This window comes from Cavia porcellus, unplaced genomic scaffold, assembly GCF_034190915.1.
Source record: "Cavia porcellus strain 051 isolate PalLab524CR breed Dunkin Hartley unplaced genomic scaffold, mCavPor4.1 scaffold_6, whole genome shotgun sequence".
In the NCBI taxonomy this organism is placed as follows: Eukaryota; Metazoa; Chordata; class Mammalia; order Rodentia; family Caviidae; genus Cavia; species Cavia porcellus.
Window position 1 is genome coordinate 38,666,577 of NW_026947489.1, and position 13,806 is coordinate 38,680,382.

Sequence of the window (13,806 nt, forward strand, 5' to 3'; positions counted from 1 at the left end):
GCTTGCCCTGCCAGCATATTCTGCCACAAGTGCGAGGGACTGTGCCCCAAAGAATGCAAGGTAGGCACCAAGACCATAGACTCCGTCCAGGCGGCACAGGATCTGGTGGGCTGCACCCACGTGGAGGGGAGCCTCATCCTCAACCTTCGCCGGGGCTGTCAGTAACCCCTCCCGGCACGCCCTCCCTCGAGCCACACCCTCAAGCCACACCCTAACCACGCCTTCTCCCGGCCACGCCCCTCCCGCCGCACTCCGAGCGACGACCACCTCCCATAGCGCCTCTCCCTCAGCTTGCATCCAGCTACCCTCCTGCCCTAAGAGCACCTCTCCTGCTTCTACTCCACTTTTGTCTTCTTCATCCTCAGACAACCTGGAGCCAGAGCTGCAGCGCAGCCTGGGACTGGTGGAGACCATCACTGGCTTCCTCAAAATCAAGCACTCCTTTGCCCTCGTGTCCCTGAGCTTTTTCAAGAACCTCAAATTAATCCGAGGGGACACCATGGTGGATGGGTAAGTGATTAGCATCAGACTTCTGACTAGGGCCTCTTCACCATTACACTCCCCAGAACAATAGTAAAAAGAAGGGGCTCTGAAATCAGTTCTGCTACTTACTAGCCCTGTTACTCTGGATGGATTCTTTGGTCCTCAGTTTTTCGTCTGTAAAATGGGCCTCTTTCATCGTTACTTGGGGATCTTGTGAATATTACATAACTCATTACGTTTAAAACACTTAGTGTGTGGAACACAGTATATACAATGAAAAAAATTGGGTATTTTTTCTGAGACACGGCCTTGCTATGCAGTTCACACTGGCCTTGTATTCACTATGTAGCCCGTGCTGGCCTCAAACTCAAACCAATCCTCCTGCCTCCATCTCCCAAGTGTGTCATAGCTATAAGTAACTCTAAAAATTGGCTTTAATTGTTATTATCTGGTCCACTCCATTCCAGAGTAGGAGGTTTGAAACCTGTTCCTGCTGTCCACAAGGCCAGGTCTACCCCATATAGCTGATATTTTAAAAACATTTTTAAAAAGATTTTAAATTGCACTGGATGAAGGGATCTCCTGTGGCTTTTCTGCTCTTCCACCCAGCACATTGTCATGTCCCCCTGGGGTGCCTGCCCCAGCTGGAGAGGCAGTGCCCAAGGATGAGTGTCAGCCCTCCCAGTGTCCCCAAAGCCAGCAGAGTCTGGCATATACATAGCATGTGCTCGTAAAAGTGAGATGAAGGAAGGAATCGAGGAAGCTGTTCACTCCTTTCGCTAACAAGAGAAGCTGGGTAGCTTGCTGGGCATCACGCATCTGGTCAGTGGCAGGAGGCAGGTGTGCCCGAGCCCCACCCCCGCGTGCGAGGTGTGAGTGGCTGCGGAGTGGCCCTCCCTGTGCCCTGCACAGACCCTCGGCGGCAGGAGCCCAAAGTCACGGTTTCCCATACCCTACCTCGCCCTCCCCGGAGCTCTGCCCACCTTCCCCGCAGCGCAAGGTCCCCTGGCCTCCCCTAGGAACTACACGCTGTACGTGCTGGACAACCAGAACCTGCAACAGCTGGGGCCCTGGGTGTCCGCGGGACTAACCATTCCCGTGGGCAAGATCTACTTCGCCTTCAATCCGCGTCTCTGCTTGGAGCACATCTATCGTTTGGAGGAGGTGACTGGCACTCGAGGGCGGCAGAACAAGGCAGAGATCAACCCGCGCACCAACGGAGACCGCGCAGCTTGTGAGCCTCTTCCCAGAGCCAGGACGCCCTCGCTGGGACCCCTGCACACCCAGCTTCGGGCTCGGACTTCTGCGCCCAGGAATGCGCCGCGCGCCTCCAACACCGGCGGGAGGGGCCCAAGGGTACAACCCTCTGGGATACACGGGTTCAACATGGGCTCGTTGGAAGCAGATGTTATCGCTCGCCCCGCCCAGGCCAGACGCGCACCCTCCGCTTCGTGTCCAACGTGACAGAGGCCGACCGCATTCTGCTACGCTGGGAGCGCTACGAGCCACTAGAGGCCCGCGACCTGCTCAGCTTCATCGTGTACTACAAGGAGTCGTGAGTAGGGGCAGGGACCCTCTAGAGAGCTGGGACAGAGCGGGAAGCAGGGCAGGCGCCCAGCGTGGCTATGGAAAGCCAGGATTTTAGGATCTCCTAGTCACATTCCATTCTAGGGTCCCGGTCTGGCTTTCTCTCATCTTCTTCGTCTTTCTGTGCCTCAGTTTCCCCTCACCAAGTGAAGTGGAGAGGTCAAGGCTTCTGAGAGCAAGATAGTCCTGCTGAGAAAGCTTAAGTAATTAAACTTCAATTCACTATGTTAATGTTCCATGGTGACCACATGGTTCTGTCTCAGCAGCGGTTTGGGGAGTGCCCACTAATTTGGCCAGTTTTGTGAGCAGCTCTGCCAGCATTTCATTAAAGCCTGAGGAAGGGAGGGAGCAGGGCCCACCAGGGACTAGTGCTCTGTCTTTGGGAAGGGTGGACTGACCCGAGTAGGGGGAATAGTGGTTAGAATACTGGTTAAAGACTTCTTGAACATAAGGTGAGGAATCTTGGAGCACTCCTTAAAGGGAGAGAGGGATTTGGGTGGCAGACGAGGAGGACAGGAGTTAAGAGCACGCTCGGTGTCAGATAGAAGAGGGCCAATGGGTTGGAAGCATTGTTTGTGACTAAAACTGGGAATCTTAGTTGGTCACTAGCTCAGAACCAGGGCTAGGAGGAGGGAGAGGCATCAGTAGAGAGGAGGCCTGCTCAAAGGGGCAAGGCTCTTGTGGGCCTAGGTGGTAATTGACTGTGTCCAGCTCAGCGAGCTGGGCTGGACCCTCCAGACTCTGATGTGGTTAGTCTCCAGGGAGGCCTGCAACTCTGCCTTTCTAACAAGCTGGGGCTCATGGTCCATACTTTAAGGAACACTCACATGGACAACAGTGTGAATGCCTCTCTCTCTGCCTCCAGCACATGCAGCTCACAATCTGCATGATTGTCGCCAGCTGCCTCTGAGCTCTCAGGACAGTGAATCTTGAGGATCCTTTACAAGTTCCCCTAGCATCCTTCCTGTGCCACAGGCCATGGCTTACTCTCTCTTGAGCACATACTGTAGCTCCTGGCTCAAAGCAGGCACAGACCCACTCATTGTGTTATATCCTCCAAGACTTCTGTACCTACACACCTGCGCCTGGACTGTCCTACTTGAAGATCCCACCAAGGACAGACATATTTAGCTGGGATAAACTGCACCTGTAGTCTCGGGATTTACAGGCCTTCAGAGTCCATGCATGGGCCTAATTTAAGGCATGGTCCTAGGAGACTAGTCACCTGATTCTAGTTCCAGGTAGTCCCATTTGGAGGGTAGGGATTGGGATAACTTCTTTGCTTGCAGTTCTTAGAAAGAGGACCCAGAATTCATCTTCCAGTTTTACTTATGTAATGCAATTAATTTTTTTATATTCATTCATATTTCCTGCTAAAGATAAGAAGATATTTCATCATAAATTTGACTGGAGAGATTATTACAGGGTTCACAGGGTTTATCAGGTGGCTAAAATTGTTGCTCTGCCCTCATGCATAGTGGAAGAATGATGATCACAGTCCTGTGGTGATTTGGAGAGGTGGTAGGTAATAGAGACTGGAGATGGGTCACAGTCCTGGGGATGGGGTGTTCAGCCCATTCCAGAATGCCACGGAGCATGTGGGTCCAGATGCCTGTGGAAGCCAGAGCTGGAACCTGCTGGATGTGGAGCTGCCCCTGAGCCGCACCCAGGAGCCTGGGGTAATCCTGGCACCCCTCAAGCCCTGGACACAGTATGCAGTGTTTGTGCGGGCCATCACACTGACCACTGCTGAGGACAGTCCCCATCAAGGGGCCCAGAGTCCCATTGTCTACCTCTGGACCCTGCCTGCAGGTAGGCGTTTGGACAGAGCCAGAGCTAGATGATGGCCTCCTAATGAGAATGGGGGTGGGGGTCCTGGCATCAGAAACAGAATGGGAAACTCTACATGCCTGGCCACAGAGGCTGGGAGATCAGAGGCTTTTGTCCCATAAAAACTGCGGGAAGGCATTTGCCTAAGTCCTAGACAAATGAGGTTGGGCCAGTTTGATGAATAGCCAAGTGAACTTGAGGGCCTTTGGAGGAGAGAAGAGAATGCTGGATTTCTAGGAAGGGAGGTGGAAGGTCACCTATTCCTAGGGAGAATCGCAGGTGTACGCGAGTAAGTGGCTTATTACCAGACAACCTTCAGAGGGAAACCCACGCCCTAATTTGTTCTCCCTTCACATGCCTAGCGCCTACCGTGCCCCAAGATGTCATCTCCAGTTCAAACTCCTCCTCCCACCTCCTCGTGCGCTGGAAGCCACCCACCCAGCGTAACGGAAACATCACCTACTACCTGGTGCTTTGGCAGCGACTGGCAGAGGACGGCGACCTCTACCTCAACGACTACTGCCACCGCGGTGCGCAGTGTGGGGGCGCGCAGCAGGAAGGAGCAGGGAGGGCAAGCAGCCCAAACTCTGAACAACCTCCTCTGCTGGCCAGGCTTGCGGCTGCCCACCAGCAACCACGACCCGCGTTTCGACCGCGAAGATGGGGACCTGGAGGCTGAGCTCGAGCTAGGCTGCTGTCCCTGCCAGCACGCCCCTCCTGGGCAGGTCCTGCCCGCGCTGGAGGCGCAAGAGGCCTCCTTCCAGAAAAAGTTTGAAAATTTTCTGCACAACGCCATCACCATCCCCAAGTGCGGCCGGGCACGTGATCGGGACGGGTTCTGTGGGCGGGTCTAGCGAGGGGTGGGTCTCTACAGACCGGGCCCTGGAAGTAGGGGTCTGCCCTGGACGGTCCTGCGGGAGAGACCCCCGAGGGAGTGGGTCTGTGCAGATGGGGCCAGGGCTGTGGGCGGGCTTGGAGGTGGGGCTTGGCCGCGGAGAGCTGGGGGCGCGTTCCAGTTGGGACTGATAGGGCCTCCCTGGCCTCCCCAGACCCCCATGGAAGGTGACGTCCATCCACAGGAACCTCCAGAGGTGAGCCGGGAGTCGGGTAGGAGAGGTCTGGGCATCGAGAGGCGGGGCTCGGCGACCAGACCTAGACTCCTGACTTGCGGCCTCCTCAGGGACGCAGGGCGGCACCGCCGGGCTATCGGAAGCCCCAGACCAGGGGGCAACAGCTCGGATTTTGAGATTCAGGAGGACAAAGTCCCTCGAGAGCGAGCAGTGCTGGGCGGCTTGCGCCACTTCACGGAATACCGGATCGACATTCACGCTTGCAACCACGCAGCTCACATCGTAGGCTGCAGTGCAGCCACCTTCGTCTTCGCGCGCACCATGCCCCGCAGTAGGTGGCCCCCACACTTTCTGAGCCACCATTGATCCCAAGGACCCTCTCCAGTCAATGCCCTAGCTAGCTGATCTGACCTCATTCCAAAAAAAGTTTGAAAACTTTCTGCACGGCGCCATCACCACCCGTGAATTGCGGTGCGCACCCGCGGGTTGGGCCCAGAGGGCGTGGCCTCTGAGGGGCGTGCCTGTGGGTGGAGCGGGCCTGCGAGACCCAAACACAGACCTTCCTCTGCCACCTCTCCCTTTCCCATAATCCCAGAGTTTGGGTTCGAATCCTCGAGAAAGGAAACACTTGTGGCATGCTTCCCAGATGCCCCCTTCCTGCAGGAGAGGCCGATGATATTCCAGGCAAACTCTCCTGGGAGGCGGCCAGCAAGAGCAGTGTCCTCTTGCGTTGGTTTGAGCCACCTGACCCCAACGGACTCATCCTCAAGTATGAAATCAAGTACCGCCGCTTGGGAGAGGTAAGCACCATAGGGCACCCCCTTATCCTAGCCCTGTTTTGTCCTCTGCCCGGTTCCCAACCAGATCTTCTGTGCTACCTTCAGGAGGCCACGGTGTTGTGTGTATCCCGTCTGAGATATGCTAAAGTTGGTGGGGTCCAGTTGGCCCTGCTACCCCCTGGAAACTACTCGGCTCGGGTTCGGGCCACCTCACTGGCTGGCAATGGCTCTTGGACAGACAGTGTGGCCTTCTACATCCCTGGCCCAGGTACGCAGATTTGCATTTCCAAATAGCCCACCAGAGATCCCTCCACCACATCCCTCCTGTCTGCATCTCCCAGTGTTTAGAAAGAGGCACTTCTTCTCATGTCAGTCTTTGGCCTTACCTTCTGTCTTCTCTAACCATCAGAAGAAGAAGACTCTGGGGGCCTGCACATCCTCCTCACTGTCACCCCTGCGGGGCTCATGCTGCTCATCATTCTTGCTGCCCTTGGTTTCTTCTACAGCAGAAAGAGGTGATGACAAGCCCTGGATCCCACTTGTGTCACTTGGAGTCTTCACCTGTCCGTGCAGTGAGAGAGCTATAGATCAGGCAGCAGAAAGAACTTCCTCAGAGTCAGTGGCTCTTCCCTTAGAGAGCAAGGGGAGGCACACCTCTCCATTAGGGTGACCTCTCATCCTGCTTAGCTTGAGATGGCCTAGCTTGCAGAGCTGGGGATTTAGCTCAGTGGTGTAAGTGCCTGCTTGGCAAATGCGAGGTTGTGAGTTTGATACCCAGCTCAAAAAAAAAAAAAAAAAAGAGAGAGATGGCCTAGCTTTTAGCAAAACAAGTCCTGTATCCCCATGAAACTTCTTAGTCTGGGTACACTGGGACTTTCAGTTGCCAAGCTTTGCTCAAGCTGAGAAATAACAAAACATCCTGCCATGCAAGGGATGAAGCAAGAGACCTCAAGATGTGTCCTAGGACACTTGATACTAGATTTCTGTGGGACTGAAAGCAAGAGAAAAGTGGGCCATCACTTTGATTAACTGGATTCTGAAGACAACCGGAGGGGGCAAGAGACCTACTTCTGTGTCTACCTGTACCCTGCCTGTTACCTCCCAGGATGGGATCATAAGTACCTGGGAAATTATTAGGAGTTCTAGGGGGTGGTCAATAACCCTCTCCTCAACATATCCCTCTTCCTCATCCTCTGGCATTGCTCATTCCTTCCTGAGGACCCTTACAGCCTGACCCTTTACCCCTGTTGCAGAAATGGCACCCTATATACCTCTGTGAACCCGGAGTACCTCAGCGCCTCTGACAGTAGGTCTGGGGATGGGTGGACAGGGAATGTGGGAAGGGAGAAAAGAAAGGAGGAAAGGCCAACTTCTAGGGGATCTTTCTGAAGAGATGGCCTTACGACCAGAATGCTTCAGAAGTAGAGGCCAGGAGGGGTGGAGGAGTGACAGACAAAGCAGCTCCCAGCTTGTGACCCCCCACCTCTTCCCAGTGTACATCCCTGATGAATGGGAGGTGCCCCGGGAGCAGATCTCCATAATCCGGGAGCTGGGCCAGGGCTCTTTTGGAATGGTCTATGAGGGTGTGGCAAAAGGACTTGAAGCTGGAGAGGAATCCACGCCTGTGGCCCTGAAGACAGTGAATGAGCTGGCCAGCCCTCGGGAACGCATTGAATTCCTCAAGGAAGCATCTGTCATGAAGGCATTCCAGTGTCACCATGTGGTAAGGAAGTGTGTAGACAATGTCAGGGTCAGAATTAGGATACAAATCATGAAGTAAGAAGGAAAGGGTCAGTGAGGAGAGCAGGACATCACCAAAGTCAGGGTTGTGACTGTGACTAGGATTCTAATGGGACAGAAGCCATGGCTGGGGTTAAACAGGTTTGTGATAGGACCATGATAGGTTCATGGCTAGAGCTGAGATTGGTCATGATTGGGGATCATACTGAGTGTGTCCAGAGGGGTCAACGTCAGTCATGGTTGCGATGATAGATGTGGCCCAGTTTATGCACTGGGGTTGGGTCCGCCAGTCGTGATTCGTGTTATAGTCATGGTTGGGGTTAGGATCAGGTTGGTGTGCGATCATACTGTGGTCATAGTGGGTCACAGTTTGAGCCAGGTAGGTTGAAGGGGGATGAGTGCAACTGAAACCAAATTCTGTGTCGTCCATCCCAGGTGCGTCTCCTGGGCGTGGTGTCTCAGGGCCAACCAACTCTGGTCATCATGGAATTAATGACCCGTGGGGATCTTAAGAGCCACCTTAGATCTTTACGGCCTGAGGCAGAGGTGGGGATCAAGAAGACCCCTGGCCAGGAGGTTGGAGAGTTTGATGAAAAGACTTGAGCATGCTGTGGGTGAGAGGGCTATTCTTGGGTTGGGACAAAGAGGCTTCTTCACCAGCCCTTCTCTTGGCTCTAGAATAACCCTGGGATCCCACGGCCAGCACTAGGGGACATGATACAGATGGCTGGTGAGATCGCAGACGGTATGGCCTATCTAGCCGCCAACAAGTTTGTGCACCGTGACCTGGCAGCCCGCAACTGCATGGTGTCCCAGGACTTCACTGTCAAGATTGGGGGTACAGAGGGTCCTAGGCAGGTTGGGAATACAGAGGATGCCAGGCAGATGAGAGCAGCCTGAAGAGTAGAGATTCCCTTAGCTAGATACAGAGGCGTAGGCCTGGCCTGCAGCTTCTGGGTACCCTGTAAGAGCTTTGGCATGTCACCCACCCAGATCTCATTCCTCTTGTCCAAGGCAGAGGAATTTGGATGGAAGTCCTTTCAGCCTTCATGTTCCAGGATTCTTGGAGACTGTAAAAGTAGAAGGGATTGGCAGAGGCGCTCGGGGCAGAGTCTGATGGGGGATTCCCATAACCCTTCCACTGTCACCTTTCAGACTTTGGGATGACTCGGGATGTGTATGAGACAGACTATTACCGAAAGGGTGGGAAGGGACTGCTGCCCGTGCGCTGGATGGCTCCTGAGTCCCTCAAAGATGGAATCTTCACCACCCACTCAGATGTCTGGTAGGGCCTGTGGAACCAGAGGGCTGAGGGGATATGGAGGTGGCGTCTAGGGGAAGGCCTGGGCCACTCTCCTTCCTTGGGATGTGCTGAGTGGTCTGCTGGTGCTAGATTAAGGCCTTCCTTCATGTCCTCGTGTCCTCCAGGTCCTTTGGCGTGGTGCTCTGGGAGATTGTGACCCTGGCTGAACAACCCTATCAGGGCCTGTCCAATGAGCAAGTGCTCAAGTTTGTCATGGATGGTGGAGTCCTGGAGGAGCTAGAGGACTGTCCTCATCAGCTGTGAGTCATTCCAATTCCCTCCCTTAGCCCTTCTCTGACCATAGACCCTATGGACCATAGACCATGGACCCTATGTTCTGGTCCATCCTCTGAGGTTTCTGTATCCCCGGTCCCCAGCCATGAGCCCTCCATAGCTGAACTACCACTGTGTTCCCATTGACTCCCCTGAGGCACTCTCAGACATCATGCCCCAGGATCCCCTACTCCTACTGATCCTTCCAGTGCAGGACAAGGTGGTGTGGCTTGGGCCATGGGTCCCCTCTGATGCTGCCCTCACACTTACCAGGCAGGAGCTGATGAGCAGCTGCTGGCAACAGAATCCTCGTCTGCGCCCTACCTTCACGCAAATCCTGAACAGCATACAGAAAGAGCTGCGGCCCTCTTTCCGTCTCCTTTCCTTCTACCACAGTCCAGAGTGCCAGGGAGGCTGTGGCCTCCAGCCCACCACTGATGCAGAGTCCAGCTCCCCTCCAACTTCAAAAGGGGCTTCAGACTGCAGCCTGCAAAATGGGGGTCCGGAGCACTGAGGGATACTCACTTCCCCACTGCCTGGCCTCCCATGGGCATAGACAAAGGGAACAAGCTTTCCAGCTCAGACGGGGAATGGGGTGGCTAAGAGTGTGACAGAGGCTGGGGTGGGGGCAGCTCAGACTCCACGCCAAGGAAGCAGGTGAGCCAGCACAGGCAAAGTCACTAGACAACGGACAGGCGTTTACTGCCCCTAGAGAGCCTACCGCCGGCTTTGGATCTCCTGTGCACATCTGGGGCCGTCAACATACTTCAAAAAAGATGAGAGAACTGAGCCAAACTAGGAGGTCTCTCTGTCTGGGTACAGATCCCAGGGATGAGTGTCCACATCATTTCCTGTCCACCTTGGTCACCTCCTCCCCTCTGCCCTACACACTGCAAGTTGGGAGCCTGTGCTCACCCCTCCCTCTCCATTTGCCCCAATCAAGGATCCTGTGCTTGGTGCTCCTCCTCTCTCCTCCCGGCAGCATCCCTTGGTAATCATTCTTCCCTTTTCCCAGTCTCCCCTCATTAACAGCCTTGGATCGTTAAGGAATTTAAGAGCCTTGTCTTTCTCCCTCCCCTCGCCCACTACCACCCCCACCCCCTGCCTCTCAAAAGAAGACTGGAGAAGGCAAAATAAATGCCGAGGCCTCTGGGTACCCTGGTCTTGGGCAGCCCATTATCTCTCCATCTGTATGGCGTTAAGACCATATGAACTTCCTTTTTCCCTCCTTTGGGACTTGAGGTGGTGACCCTAAGGCGGTGATACAGGATAAATACGCTGCTGTCAAGCACCACATCCATGAGGACCGAGCAGCCAGGGTTGCCATGGCAGTGAGACACCAGTCTTGCAGTAATCCCTGCACACGGCCAGAAGTGGCTGAACCCAGCAGGGAAACTATATCTGGCCAGAGTCAACTGGTCACCTATATCTCATCTTTATTTTGTCCTTTGCTGTTTCTGGCCACTGGGCAGGCATTTCCTCCTGTGAAATCCACAGAGCAAAATGTGGAGTTGGGAAGGGTTCATATGACATCACCTGTCACGTCAGATCTCCTCCTGCCCAGGCTAGGGACACTCTCCAGAGCAGAATGTGTCTCTTTGTGATTATTCCAGTCAGCTGGAGGCTCAGAATGTCTCTCAAGCAGACTGACATGTTGTCACTGCCCTAGGAAACCAGGTTTTCTAGGCTTCTATGTCAGTGCCAGGGGACCTGCAGGTGCAGGTGGAGGGGAGAAGCAGAAAGGCTGGTCACAGCTCAGGACTTTTTTTTTTTTTTTTTTTTTTGTCCTCATGCTGGAATTAAACCTAAGGCCTCAAAATGTGTGACACCCATTAGCTACACTTGGCCCTCCAGGGCTCTTTAGTTTCCTGCATCCAGGTTTTTGGGGCTACAGCATCTAAGCTGCCTATCACCCACTGCCACATGCACTGAGCACCTTGCATACTGCAGCAGCTGACCTACATGCCATAGCGTTATCAGGCAGGGCCTGAGGGAATGGGACATGAATCTGGGCGAGGCCTAAGGTCAGTGTCTTGCAAGGACCACCTGTGTGGAGCCACTCCCTCCACGCTCTGCCCTTGACGGGCACTGACGACTGAAGCAACAATGACCCCTGATGGTTGATAGTAGAACTGCAGCTATGGGAGAAAAGGGAGGGGAGGTTCTTTCCGGGTCCCCAATCCCTTTTCTGTTGATGGTCTCTCTGAGGCCTCTGGGAGAATGGAAGGGACAGAACTCCTGACTGACAGCAGCCCTGGACCTGAGATGTGCACTCTCACACAAGGCACACTGGCACACCTACTCTTGCCCACATTTGGAGGAGGGTGCCCCCAACCCTCGTCCTGAGCACTGGCTATCAGGGAGGGCTGGTTACCTGCACAAAAAGGAGCTTCGGCAAGAAAGAGGGTTTCAGAAACTCTACCTAGGCTCCCCCTCCAAGGGGGGCCCAGAACTGAAATGTGATGCGGGGAAGCTCATAGATAAACTCTATTGCCATCCATGTTCCAGATAAGAAGTAGATTTGCTAAGGTAGCAAGCGAATTGGAGGTTGGACATCAGAAGGGATCTCCTCACATCCAGAGAAGCTGTGCGGGGGGGGGGGGGGGGAATGTGTATGCTCACTTAGGGACCGGTGGAGGCAGACAGGAGGTGGCCTGGGAGGGGGAAATGGGCACCTCCCACAGAGGAGAAAGCATAAATGCAGTGTCTAAGAGGAGGAGCCCCAAAACACCCTTCCCAGCCCCTCCTCACTTCCAGATCCAGACAGAACTCAAACATTAATAATTCAATAGCCTCCAGCTGGCTGAGGGTGGAGGATGGAGTAAGGCATGTCTACCATCTATCTCCTCAGAACTGTCTCTGTGGCTGGTGATAGGCCTAACCACCTAGGCAGAGTGTGCTGGGGGCTCTAGCCTCCAAGCTTGAAAACAACTGATGTGCCTTTGTAAAGGAAAGGAGGACAGGCTTCCTCTATGGCAAGAGGCATGGGGACCCAGGGGGTGGGGGATGGGGATGTCTGGGGTCAAAAAAGCCAGGCTTCAGTGGAAGCTGGACCAAGTCGGGCATCCACAGCCAGGTGTGGTGGTGTATCCCTGTGATCCCAGCACTCAGGAAATTGAGGCAAGAGGATTGCCATGAGTTTAAGGCCACCCTGGCCTATATAGTGAGTCTGAGGCCAACCTGTACTACATGGAGAGACCTTGTCTCAGAGGAAAAAAAAGAGAGAGAGCTGGGTGTGGTAGTACATGCTTGTGATCCCAGCATTTGAGAGACTGAGGCAGGATTGCCTTGAGTTTGAAATGAGACTCTGTCTCAAAAAAAAAAAAAAAAAAAAAGAGCGTTCACAGCTTTGATTCCTCTACTTTCTGCAGCCAAAGTGGTCCTTAGTTGTTCCTGCATGGGAGAAAAAAACAGAGTAGAACAACATGAGGGAGCAGCATCCCACTCTTGCTCTTGACCAAGTCCCCACCCAGCCATAACACTGTGCTCCTTCCACATCTTAGGGATCTTGGATGGGAGGCACCATGTCATAAGTGCTCAGGCAGCCCTCTCTGGAGGAGAAACTGTGGCCTTCTCCCAGCTTAGCTGGGAAAGTAGTGTAGAAAGTGGTTTTGAACGCTGTGGAAGTTCTAGCTTATGAATGGTTTTCCTTCTCTAACTTTCTGCTGCAGACTAAGGACAAAACAGACATTGGTACATGATCACAACCCACAGCAAAAAACTTCCTCCTTCCAGCCAGAGCTCCCATACACAACCCCAAAGGGGTACACTGCCTGCCCTCAAACATGAGATGAGAATTGTGGCTTCCTTCTATCCCAGAGAAGCTGCCACTATGAATTCTGATACCCTTTATTGCCTAGGACTCAGGGACTTATATCAACCAAAGTCAGTTGCTGGGTATTTGCCATGAAATTGGGTCATTCGGGTCATGATTGAGTGACCATTAGGGTAGCATCATTCCCCTCTGAAGCGGGTAGAAGATGACTTTGAAAACAATCAGGTGGGAGTCACGCCATGTGTGGGCTGATACCAGCCCTCTCCTGTAGTCTGCACCATTCATGGACCCCAGGGGATGAGAAAAAGAAGTCAACAAGAAGCTAAGACCTCCTGTGAGTCAGCACCATGGACAGACTGACTAGGGAGAGCCATATGCCAGCCCTTCCGACACATGGGCAGGCAGGGAGACAGGAAGAACCAACGTTCCTCCCTACCTTGCCCCCGTAAGCTACTGCCTGATCCAGAGATGATGATAGCTAATGAGGTAAAATACAACTTAATGCTTGTAGGGTTCAGTGTTTCACTGACTTTGCAGGCTTAAAGCTGATAGTCTGGGGGCTGGGGATTTAGCTCAGTGGCAAAGCGCCTGCCTTGCAAGCAGGCAGTGGTGAGTTCGATCCCTGGTACCGATAAAAAGGAAAAAGACAAAAAAAAAAAAAAAGCTGATAGTCTGATCATCTATTCAGAGGATAACAATACCAATGTAGCATCTATGGGGGATCTCCTGAAGGTCTTGGCCATTGTTAATTCTCTATTATCTTATTTCAAAATCCTGTATCATTCTCATTGTTTTTTGATTGGTTTTATCTTGTTTGGTTTGATTTTGTTGTATCTAATAACACAGACAGATATTTCAAAGATAACAAGATATACTATGGTAGCCATTTTGGATTTACTATTGTCTTGTTCCGAAGTCCTGTATTGCCTTCATTGTTTTTATTGGTTCTATTCTGTTTCTGTTTTG

The 13,806-nt window shown here is 53.3% G+C and overlaps 2 protein-coding genes across 6 annotated transcripts in view; one reads left to right on the plus strand and one right to left on the minus strand.

Annotated features, from left to right (window-relative positions):
* Ntrk1 (neurotrophic receptor tyrosine kinase 1) overlaps nucleotides 1-1,712 on the minus strand; it is a 26,121-nt gene extending 24,409 nt beyond the window's left edge. The window contains exon 1 of the mRNA XM_063250367.1: nucleotides 1,575-1,712. The gene's annotated coding sequence lies outside the window, so the exon portion shown is untranslated. The remainder of the gene's footprint in view (nucleotides 1-1,574) is intronic.
* Insrr (insulin receptor related receptor) overlaps nucleotides 1-10,837 on the plus strand; it is a 17,649-nt gene extending 6,812 nt beyond the window's left edge. The window contains exons 4-22 of one of the 5 annotated variants that reach the window (XM_013158948.3): nucleotides 15-157; nucleotides 366-510; nucleotides 1,503-1,717; nucleotides 1,912-2,038; nucleotides 3,644-3,882; nucleotides 4,263-4,430; nucleotides 4,513-4,708; nucleotides 4,950-4,991; nucleotides 5,081-5,301; nucleotides 5,634-5,770; nucleotides 5,855-6,017; nucleotides 6,159-6,264; nucleotides 7,003-7,055; nucleotides 7,243-7,472; nucleotides 7,925-8,065; nucleotides 8,168-8,327; nucleotides 8,645-8,774; nucleotides 8,918-9,052; nucleotides 9,339-10,837. In XM_013158948.3, the coding sequence (XP_013014402.1) occupies nucleotides 15-157; nucleotides 366-510; nucleotides 1,503-1,717; nucleotides 1,912-2,038; nucleotides 3,644-3,882; nucleotides 4,263-4,430; nucleotides 4,513-4,708; nucleotides 4,950-4,991; nucleotides 5,081-5,301; nucleotides 5,634-5,770; nucleotides 5,855-6,017; nucleotides 6,159-6,264; nucleotides 7,003-7,055; nucleotides 7,243-7,472; nucleotides 7,925-8,065; nucleotides 8,168-8,327; nucleotides 8,645-8,774; nucleotides 8,918-9,052; nucleotides 9,339-9,579 (2,992 nt within the window). In that variant the 3' untranslated portion in view covers nucleotides 9,580-10,837. Of the gene's footprint in view, nucleotides 1-14; nucleotides 158-365; nucleotides 511-1,502; nucleotides 1,718-1,911; nucleotides 2,039-3,643; nucleotides 3,883-4,262; nucleotides 4,431-4,512; nucleotides 4,709-4,949; nucleotides 4,992-5,080; nucleotides 5,302-5,633; nucleotides 5,771-5,854; nucleotides 6,018-6,158; nucleotides 6,265-7,002; nucleotides 7,056-7,242; nucleotides 7,473-7,924; nucleotides 8,066-8,167; nucleotides 8,328-8,644; nucleotides 8,779-8,917; nucleotides 9,053-9,338 lie in introns of those variants that run through there. The other 4 variants (XM_003475400.4, XM_063250364.1, XM_063250365.1 and 1 more) reach the window with 4 other exon arrangements.
* Nucleotides 10,838-13,806: the final 2,969 nt, after the last annotated feature.